Raw genomic sequence first — 11,253 nt, forward strand, 5'->3', positions numbered from 1 at the left:
GTACTGACCAGTGCCAGACTAGTACTGACCAGTATGGGAACAGTACTGACCGGTACAGGGCCAGTACCGACCAGTTATGAGACCAGTACCAACCAGTACCCGGCCAGTATGGGGCCAGTATGGACCAGTACTAGACCAGTACAGACTAGTACAAGGGCCAGTATCAACCAGTATGGGACCCAGTACAGAACCAGTATGGGACCAGTACCAACCAGTACAGGACCAGTACTGACCACTATGTGACCAGTATGGACCAGTACCGACCAGTAAGGAACCTGTGTGGACCAGTACTGTCCAGTATGGAACCAGTAGGGACCAGTACTGTCTAGTATGGAACCAGTGGGGACCAGTACAAACCAGTATGGGACCGGTATGGACCAGTACCAACCAGTACAAGGCAAGTACAAACCAGTATGGAACCGAGTAAAGGATTGGTGTGAACCCATACTGACCCAGTATGGACCACTGCAGGACCAGCAGGGACCAGTACCGATCAGTAAGGGACCAGTATGGGTCCAGAACCAAGCAGTAGAGGGCCAGTACGGGACCAGTATGGACCAGTACAAGACCAAGTAAGCAACCAGTAAGGACCAGTACTGACTGGTACAAGGGCCAGTACCGACCAGTACTGACCAGTAAGGGACCAGTACGGACCAATACCGACAAGTATCAACCAGTACCAGGCCAGTACTGACCAGTATGGGACCAGTACCGACCAGTACGGGACTAGTACCAACTAGTACCGACCAGTACCAACCAGTACAGGACCAGTACGGACCAGTATGGGACCAGTACCAACCAGTACCGACCAGTACCGACCAGTACAGGACCATTACCAACCAGTACTGACCAGTATGGACCAGTACAGGACCAGTACAGACCAGTATGGGGACCAGTACCGACCAGTATGGGACCAGAACAGACCAGTACAGGACCAGTACCAAGCTGTATGGGACCAGTACTGACCAGTAGCGGACCAGTACGGGACCAGTACCGACCAGTACCAACCAGTATGGGACCAGTACCGACCAGTACAGGAACAGTACTAACCAGTACAGGACCAGAACCGACCAGTACCAACCAGTATGGGACCAGTACAGAGCAAGTACCACCAGTATGGGAACAGTACGGGACAAGTACCGACCAGTACCAGCCAGTACCGACCAGTATGGGACCAGTACCAACCAGTACGGGACCAGTACAGGACCAGTATGGGACCAGTACTGACCAGTAGCAACCAGTATGGGACCAGTACCGGCCAGTATGGGAACAGTACTGACCAGTATGGGACCAGTACCAACCAGTATGGGACCAGTACCGACCAGTATGGGACCAGTACAGACCAGTATGGGACCAGTACCGACCAGTACAGGACCAGTACGGGACAAGTACCGACCAGTACCGGCCAGTACTGACCAGTCTGGGGCCAGTACCAACCAGTATGGGACCAGTACCAACCAGTATGGGACCATTACAGGACCAGTACCGACCAGTACGGGACCAGTACCGACCAATACTGACCAGTATGGGACCAGTACAGACCAGTATGGACCAGTAACTGACCAGTATGGGACCAGTACAGACCAGTACAGGACGAGTACCGACCAGTACAGCACCAGTTACCATCCCATATGGACCAGTACCGGACCAGTACGGGACCAGTACCAACCAGTACGGGACCAGTACCGTCCAGTATGGACCATTACTGACCAGTACGGGACCAGTGCGGACCAGTACCAACCAGTACAGGACCAGTACCCAACCAGTATGGCACCAGTACCGACCAGTATGGGACCAGTACAGACCAGTACCAACCAGTACAGGACCAGTACAGACCAGTACAGCACCAGTACGGGGACCAATACCGACCAGTACAGGACCAGTATCGACCAGTACGGCACCAGTACTGACCAGTACAGGACCAGTACCAACCAGTACAGGACCAGTACCGACCAGTATGGCACCATACAGGACCAGTACCCGACCAGTACGGGACCAGTACCGACCAGTACAGGAGCAGTACTGACCCAGTACCAACCAGTACAGGACCAGTACCGACCAGTACCAACCAGTACAGGACCAGTACAGACCAGTACGGCAACCAGTACAGGAACCAGTACCCGACAGTACCCAACCAGTATGGGACCAGTACCGACCAGTACGGCACCAGTACAGGACCAGTACCGACCAGTACCAACCATTACGGGACCAGTACCCGACCAGTACCAACCAGTATGAGACCAGTACAGACCAGTACCAACCAGTACAGGACCAGTACTGACCAGTACAGGACCAGTACTGGACCAGTACCGACCAGTACAGAACCAGTACCGTCCAGTATGGACCAGTACTGACCAGTACAGGACCAGTACCGGACCAATACTGACCAGTATGGGGACCAGTACCAACCAGTACGGACCAGTACCGACCAGTATGGACCATTACTGACCAGTATGGCACCAGTACCGACCAGTACAGGACCAGTACCGGACCAGTACCGAAACAGTATAGAACCAGTACTGTCCAGTATGGACCAGTACTGACCAGTACGGGACCAGTACTGACCAGTACAGGACCAGTACCGACCAGTACCAACCAGTACAGGACCAGTACCGGACCAGTACCGAACAGTACAGAAACCAGTATCGTCCAGTATGGACCAGTACTGACCAGTACGGGACCAGTACCGACCAATACTGACCAGTATGGGACCAGTACCGACCAGTACGGGACCAGTAGTGACCAGTACGGGACCAGTACAGACCAGTACTGGACCAATACCGACCAGTACCGGATCAGTACCGACCAGTACTGACCAGTATGGGACCAGTACTGACCAGTACCAACCAGTACTGACCAGTACTCCACCAGTAAGGGAGCAGTACTGACCAGTATGGGATCAGTATTGACCAGTACTGACCAGTACAGACCAGTACCGGACCAATACCGACCAGTACCGGATCAGTACCGACCCAGCATGGGACCAGTAGCAACCAGTACGGGACCAGTACAGACCAGTACCGACCAGTATGGACCAGTACCGACCAGTATGGGACCAGTACCGCCCAGTGCTGACCAGTACCCGGACCACTACCGACCAGTACCGACCAATGCTGACCAAGTACTGGACCAGTACCCAACCAGTGCTGACCAGTACCGGACCACTACCGACCAGGTGCTGACCAGTACTGGACCAGTACCAACCAGTGCTGACCAGTAACCGGACCACTACCGACCAGTGCTGACCAGTACTTGACCAGTACCAAACCAGTGCTGACCAGTACCGGACCACTACCGACCAGTACCGACCAGTGCTGACCAGTACCGGGCCAGTACCAACCAGTGCTGACCAGTACCGGACCACTACCAACCAGTACCGACTAGTGCTGACCAGTACTGACCAGTATGGGACCAGTACGGAGCAGTACAGGACCAGTATGGACCAGTATGGGACCAGTACCGACCAATACTGACCAGTACTGACCAGTACAAACCAGTAGGGGAGCAGTAAGGGAGCAGTATGGACCAGTACCAACCGGTACAGATCCAGTACCAACCAGTATGAACCAGTATGGGGCCAGTATGTAGTAACTCTCTGACCACTCAATGCAATTAATTAGCAATTAATATTCTAAGTAAGATCATTAATACCCTTAAATTAAGATCATTAATACCCTTAAAGCTGATGAGTACACACCCCCGGGGCTACCCCATGCACTTACATTACAATTAATACCTTAATTAATGTAATAAATTCCCATAATTAGCCATTAATAGCCTAATTAATATCATTAAGACTCTTAATTAAGGCGACCAAAGCTATTAAGTAACCTCTCTGATCACTCAATGTAATTAATTAGCAATTAATATTCTAAGTAAGATCATTAATACCTTTTAATTAAAACACTTAAAGCTGGTGAGTACAGCCCCCCCGCCCACTAGATGACTAGATGCTCTTAATTAGCAATTAATACCTTAATTAACGCCCGAAATTCCCTTAATTAAGACGATTCGAAGCATTAAGTAAGGCCTCGATAAGTCAGGGCAATTTAGCAATTCATACTCAATTCACACTCTAATAAACTACAGCAATTGATTGTGTTAATTAAGGCAATTAAAGCTATGAAGCATCGCCCAGGGCACTCAAGGCGCTTAATGAGGCAATTCTCGGATCGTTGCTTAATCAAACCATTAATCAATGAGCCAATAACCGAACTGTAGAATTGTTGGTCACTAAGCAATCGTTCAATTATCGAAATATTAAGACTATTGAATTATCGAAGTATCAATTTATCTAATTATTCATTTATGAAGTCACCAAATTATCACATTAACGAATTATCGAATAATTATGCTATATAATTGTCAAATTAGTAAGCTGACTAATTAATACTTATTAACTAATCAATTTACTAAGTAATTATAGAATAATTATTATATTAACTTATCGTATTATTAACAAAATTATTAAATTATTAAAGTATCTAATTTATCAAATCACCAATTTATTAAATTAACTCATTATCAAAAAATTAATTTATTAACTCGCCAAATTATTAAATTATCAACTAGTTATTTAAGTATTTATTAAATTATTAAATTGGCTAATAATTAACTAATCAAGTTATCAAACTATTAAACTAACTAATTATGGAGTAATTTACTCTATTTAACAAATTAATAAATTACATTATTAATTTATTAAATTGATAGATTAACTAAATTATCAAATGTAATAATCAAAGTTTATTATCAAATGTTTGGTTAATTAACAACAATTAAATTATCAAATTAAGAAAATTATTAAAGCGCACATTAAAGGGAATTAATTTAATTAATTAAATTAGTTTAAAATTAAATTATTTAAATTAATTATTTTGATTAATTTAATTTAATTAATTTGATAAGTTAATCTAATTAACTTAATTAGTTAATTATTAATTAAAAGGAATTAAGCATTTCATTATTAGAATATACTAAACTAATTAATTATATCGATTCAATTAAAAACTAAATCAATTAATTTGAATTCATTGAATGAGCCAAAATAAATACTAATTATTTGAATTAATAAATAAATACATATAATTAGTAAGTGCTTAGGTTAAATGTAGAAGTAGTTAACAAGTCATTAAGTTAAATATATTAACTAAACACCAATTAATTCCACAAAATATTTAATTCCTTTTACTTAATAACTATTAAATATTAATTAACGATTCAATGATAATTAAGGATTGATAATTGGCTGATTTATTTTAAAGCAATTTGCTTTTAAGCACTGCAATTAGTGAACCACTTAATAATTGCAAACTTAAGGCTGGTTTAATTAAGGCTGTGCTAATTAAGATTTAACAATTTCACCTTCCTATCAATGCAATAATTAACGACTTAATAATTGAGGTCAAATCCTCACCGACAATGTGGTGATTAATCATTTCTTCCCGTAATGATTTAATTGACCTTGCCATTTAATGCTCTCATTAGGATGCCTTAATTCTATCTCTTAATGTGATTAAAGCAATTTAATGTCTCTAAGTTCTTCTGCTGTCGTTAATTAACCTCAATTAATATCATTCTTCAGTCTCCTCTCATATCACTCAACTAATTTAGTGTAATTAATTAACCTCCTTTAATATCCTCCACCTCATTTAATGCCATTAATTAACCTCGTTTAACATCATTCACCTCATTTGATGTCGTTAATTAACTTCTTTATTATCAGTCAAGTCATTTAGTATAAATTAATTATCCTCCTTTAACATCACTCACCTAATTTAATGTCATTATTGACCTCCTTTAATATCCTTAAACTCATTTAATATCATTCTTTCATCTAATTTAATGCCATTAATTAATCTATTTTTGTATCATCCATTGGCCTCAATTTATATCATTAAGGAACCTCATTTTAATAGCATTAATTAGTCCCTTTTAATAGCGTTAAACTATTCTGTTATTAGCCTCATTTAGTATCATCAATGAATCCTAGTTTAATGTCATTAATTAATCCGTTTTAGTGTCATTAAACTATTCTGGTATCATTAACCTAATCGAATCTCATTAATGAGCCTCATTTAATCTCCTTAATCCCTTTTGATATCATTCAACTAAGCCAATATCATAAATCTCATTCAATATCATGAATGAGCCTCATTTAATATCCTTAATTAATCCCTTTTAATAGCATTAAACTATTCTGATATCATTAATCTCCCTTAATGTCATAAATGAACCTCACTTAATATCACTGAAACTCATTTAGTCTCATTAATTGCCCTCATTTGAGATCGTCCCACTAATTACAGATCATTAATCTACCTCACTTGATATCATTCACCTCACTAATTAACCTCATCTAACATCATTCCTCTCCCTCTCTAATTAGCTGTGTCATTATCTCACTCCTTATCATTAATCCCCCTAATTACCACCTTTCCCTTCATTAACCCCCAATTAACTCCTCCTAATCACCCAACTCCCCCTAATTAACTCCTTCTCCCCTTCCCTCTTACCCTCTCCCTAATTAACCTCTCTCCCTCTAATCCCCTACTTAATTACCCCCAATTAACCTCCTCTAATTAACCTCCAACCCCCTCATCACCCCCCTAATAACTACTTAATTACCTCCCCCCCCCCATTCCCAGCCTCTTTTCGGCCTCAGCTTTGCCTTTTTCACCCCAACCCCAAAATCCTCCAAATTCACCCCAAAAAAGTGCTCAATTTTCACCTCCCCCCCACCCCCCCCCAAATCTTCTTTTTTAACCCCCAAAAAAGAGGAAGTTCAGGGCCCCAAAACTTCTCCTTTTTGGTTGTTGTTTTCGAAAGCCCTGCCCCAAATCTGAGCTATTTTGAGCAAGTTTGGGCTGAAAAACACCAAAGCAGCTGAGGGCCAGGTGCAGGCTCCCCTCGAGCGGGGGTGGGGGGGTTGGGGGATGCCATTTTAGGCCTCCTGGTAGCCATCTTAGGGGCTCCTGAAAGCCCATTTGGGGCCTCAGAGTCTTTGGGGGCTCCTGGTAGCCATCTTGGGTCTCATGGTAGCCATCTTGGGGCTGTTGGGAGCCATCTTATCACTCTTGTCAGCCTGTCTGAGGGTCCTGGGAGCCATCTTAGGCCTTCTGGCAGCTATTTGGGGCCTCAAAGTCTTTGAGGAGCTCCTGGTAGCCATCTTGGGGCTCCTGGTAGCCATCTTAGGGTTCCTGGCAGCCTGGCTTGGGGCTCCTGGGAGCCATCTTAAGGCTCCCTGGCAGCCATCTTAGGGTCTCAAAGTCTTTGGGGCTCCTGGCAGCCATCTTAGGGCCTAAAATGTTGATTTTTAGACCCCCAAATGAAGGGTTTTAGCCCTAAAATTGTAGCTTTTAACCCTCACAAAGTTATTTCCAGTCCTAAAATGATGATTTTCAGACCTAAAATGATGATTTTTTTAGACCCATTTGATGGTTTTCAGACCTAAAATGATGATTTTTAGCTCAGAAATTACTGGTTTAACCCCAAAATGGTAACTTTTAGCCCCAAAATGATGATTTTTAGGCCCTCAAAAGTTGGTTTTTTTAGACTTAAAATGATTTTTTTCTTTTAGCCCCCAAATGATCACTTTTTGGACCCTAAACTGATGATTTCTGGACCCATTTTTACCTGAAAACCCCAAAATCCACATTTCTGCCCTAGTTTTTACCTCAAAACCCCTAAAAAAAAATCAACTTTTGGATGCAGTTTTACCTCAACACGCCCAAATACACATTTTTTGCCTATTTTTTTCCTCAACCCCCCTAAAAAATCAACTTTTAGACCAGTTTTACCTCGATAAAACCCCTAAATCCACATTTTTGCCCCAATTTTAACCTCAAACCCCCTAAAAAATCAACTTTTGAAACCATTTTTACCTCCAAACCCCCAAATCCGCATTTTTGGCCTAATTTTTACCACAACCCCCTAAAAAAATCATCATTTGGACCCATTTTTACCTCAATAAAATCCCTAAATCCACATTTTGGCCTAATTTTTACCTCAAAACCCCTAAAAATCAACTTTTTTTCCCTCACTTTTACCTCAAAAACCCCGAAAAAATAAACTTTTTTCCCTATTTTAATCCCCCCAAAATAAACTTTTTTGCCCTATTTTTGCCCTTAAATCCCTTGAAAATCGGCATTTTGCCTTATTTTCACCCCTGAAAACCCTAAAAATCCACTTTTTTGCCCTATTTTTCCTCTCAGATCCCCCCAAAATCAACATTTGCCCCCAATTTTGACCTCAAAATCCTCTAAAAGTCAACTTTTTGCCTATTTTGGACCTCAGAAACCCAAAACAATCAACTTTTTGCCCTATTTTTTCCCCTCACAAAACCTTTTTGCCCTGTTTTGACCTCAAGAAAACCCCCAAATCAACCTTTTTAGCCCTGTTTTTGACCTCAAAATCTCCTAAAAGTCAATTTTTTGCCCTATTTGTTGCCTCAAAGTCAACTTTTTGCCTATTTTTCACCTCAAAACCCTCCAAATCAACATTTTTTGCCCTATTTTTAGCCTCAAAATCAACTTTTTGCCTATTTTTCGCCTCAAAACCCTCCAAATCAACATTTTTTGCCCCAGTTTTTGCCCTCAAAATCCCCTAAAAATATTTTTTCTCTATTTTTTTACCTCAAGTTCAACTTTTTGCCCATTTTTCACCTCAAAAAACCCCAAAATCAACAATTTTTGCCCTCACAATCCCCTAAAAATCAACTTTTTGCCCTATTTTTAACCTCAAATTCAACTTTTTGCCCATTTTTTACCTCAAACCCCCCAAGATCAACATTTTTTGCCCTGTTTTTTACCTCAAAATCCCCTAAAATTCAATTTTTTTCCCTATTTTTAACCTCAAAAATCAACTTTTTGCCTATTTTCCACCTCAAAACCCCCAAAATCAACATTTCCCCCCCCATTTTCTAACCTCAAAATCCCCTAAAAGTCAACTTTTGGCCCTATTTTTCACCTAAAAATCGACTTTTTGCCTATTTTTCACCTCAAAATCCCCCCCAAATCAACATTTTTTGCCCTATTTTTAACCTCAAAATCGACTCTTGGCCTATTTTCCACCTCAAAACCCCCCAAAATCAACATTTTTCACCCCATTTTTCACCTCCAAACCCCCAAAACTCCACAATTTTGCCCCAATTTCCACTCCTTTACCCCAGCCCTGCCCTTCAAACCCCCAAAACGAGGTGGGGGGGCCCTGACCTTCAACCCTTCCCCTCCCCCCCCAAAGACCCTGAGCCCAAATTTTGGGGTGAAAAAGCCCCAAATTGGTCAAACCCGAGATGGTGTCGCTGAGGACTCACCGGAGGTGACGGTGACGACGGTCCCCTGGCCCCAGGCGTCGATACCACCAGGAGCCACAGTGCCACAGCCCCCGTGGGGCCCCGTACAAAAACCTCTCCTCCCCTCCAACCCCCCTCCCTCCCACCCCATGCAGCCTTTTTGGGGCTAAATCAAGCAATTTTCACCAAAGTAGCAAAAATAGCCATTTTTGTCTCCTTTTAAAATGATTCTTCCCTGTTTTGGATGATTTCCACACACACATCCCCCCACCCCGGTCTCCTCAGATGGATTTGGGATCCCTTTGTAACCATCTGTAACCATTTTGAACCATTTTTAACCCATTTTCAACCATTTTTTACCATTTCTAACCCATTTTCAACTATTTTTAACCCATTTTTAACTATTTTTAAACATTTTAACCCATTTTTAACCATTTCTAGCCCATTTCAACTGTTTTCAACCCATTTTCAACCATTTCAGCTTTCTAACCCATTTCAACCATTTTCAACCATTTCTAACCCATTTTCAACCATTTTTAACCACTTCAACAATTTCTAACCCATTTTTAACCATGTCTAACAATTTTCAACCATTTCTAACCCATTTCAACCATTTCTAACCCATTTCAACCATTTTTAACCATTTTCAACCATTTTAACCCCTTTTTTACTATTTTCAACCCTTTTCAACCATTTTTCATCATTTCTAACCCATTTTAACCATTTTCAACCATTTCAACTATTTCTAACTCATTTTTAACCATTTTCAAGGATTTCTAACCCATTTTCAACTATTTCTATCCATTTTCAACCATTTTCAACCCATTTTTAACCATTTTCAACCATTTCAACCATTTTCAACTATTTTTAACCATTTCTAACCATTTTTAACCATTTCTAACAATTTTCAACCATTTTTAACCATTTCAACTATTTCTAACCCATTTAAAACTATTTCCAGCCCATTTTTAACCATTTTCAACCATTTTCAACTATTTCTAACCATTTCCAACCACTTTCAACCCATTTTTAACCATTTTCAACCGTTTCTAACCCTTTTTAACCCTTTTCACCCAATTTCAAACCAATTTTAACCAATTTTGGCCACTTTAAGCCAAGAAATGATCCAAAATGTCAATTTTTGACCTCTTTTTGGGTGACTCTTCCCCATTTCAGTTGATTTTGTCTTTCTCTGCCTCCTAAGATGGATATGGAATCATTTTGGGGCCCCAAAATCCCTTTTTTTTTAACCATTTTTAACCAATTTTGGCCACTTTTAAGATGAGAAAGTCTCCCAAAATGTCAATTTTTGACCTCTTTTGGAGTGATTCCTCCCCATTTCAGATGACTTTTTCTTCCTCTTCTATATCCTAAGATGGACCTGGGATCATTTTTGGGGCCAAAACTCCCTTTTTAACCACTTTTAACCAATTTTGGCCACTTTAAACTCAGAAATTAACCAAAAGTGTCACATTTTGTCCTCTCTTTGAGTTCTTCTTTACAAATCTTGGAGGTTTTGCCTTTTTTTCCTCCTCCAGTCTGGCTCGCAAAGTGCCTTTGGGATCATTTTTGAGGCCAAAACCCCATTTTGAACTGTTTTTTTAACCAAATTTGGCCACTTTGGGGGCCTAAAATCCCTTTTTAACCATTTTCAATTGCTTTAAACCAAAATTTTAACCAATTCTGGCCACTTTCATCCAAGAATTGTTGTGAAATCTATCCAGAAAGGCCAAAAGAGGCAAAAATAACTCCAATTTTAGCTCAAAAATGGAGCAAAGAGCCTAACTGGGTCCAGATCTGAGCCTAGAGAGGCCTCAAGAGCCAAACTGGGTCCAGATTTGAGCCTAGAGAGGTCTGAAGACCCAAAATGTGTCCAGGCTTGGGTATGGACAGGAATTAAGAGGCAACCTGGGTCCAGATTTGAGCCAGAGAGGCCTCAAGAGCCAACCTGGGTTCAGGTT

General features: G+C 41.3%; 1 gene segment (V, D, J or C); it reads right to left on the minus strand.

The window, feature by feature from the left end:
* LOC137457903 (Ig gamma chain C region-like) overlaps positions 1-9,443 on the minus strand; it is a 31,086-nt gene extending 21,643 nt beyond the window's left edge. Inside the window, 1 exon segment of the C gene segment in view lies at positions 9,314-9,443. Coding sequence covers positions 9,314-9,443 — 130 coding nt within the window.
* Positions 9,444-11,253: the final 1,810 nt, after the last annotated feature.

This window comes from Melanerpes formicivorus, unplaced genomic scaffold (assembly GCF_026170545.1).
Source record: "Melanerpes formicivorus ecotype bairdi unplaced genomic scaffold, bMelFor1.0.p_v2 SCAF_208, whole genome shotgun sequence".
NCBI lineage: Eukaryota > Metazoa > Chordata > Aves > Piciformes > Picidae > Melanerpes > Melanerpes formicivorus.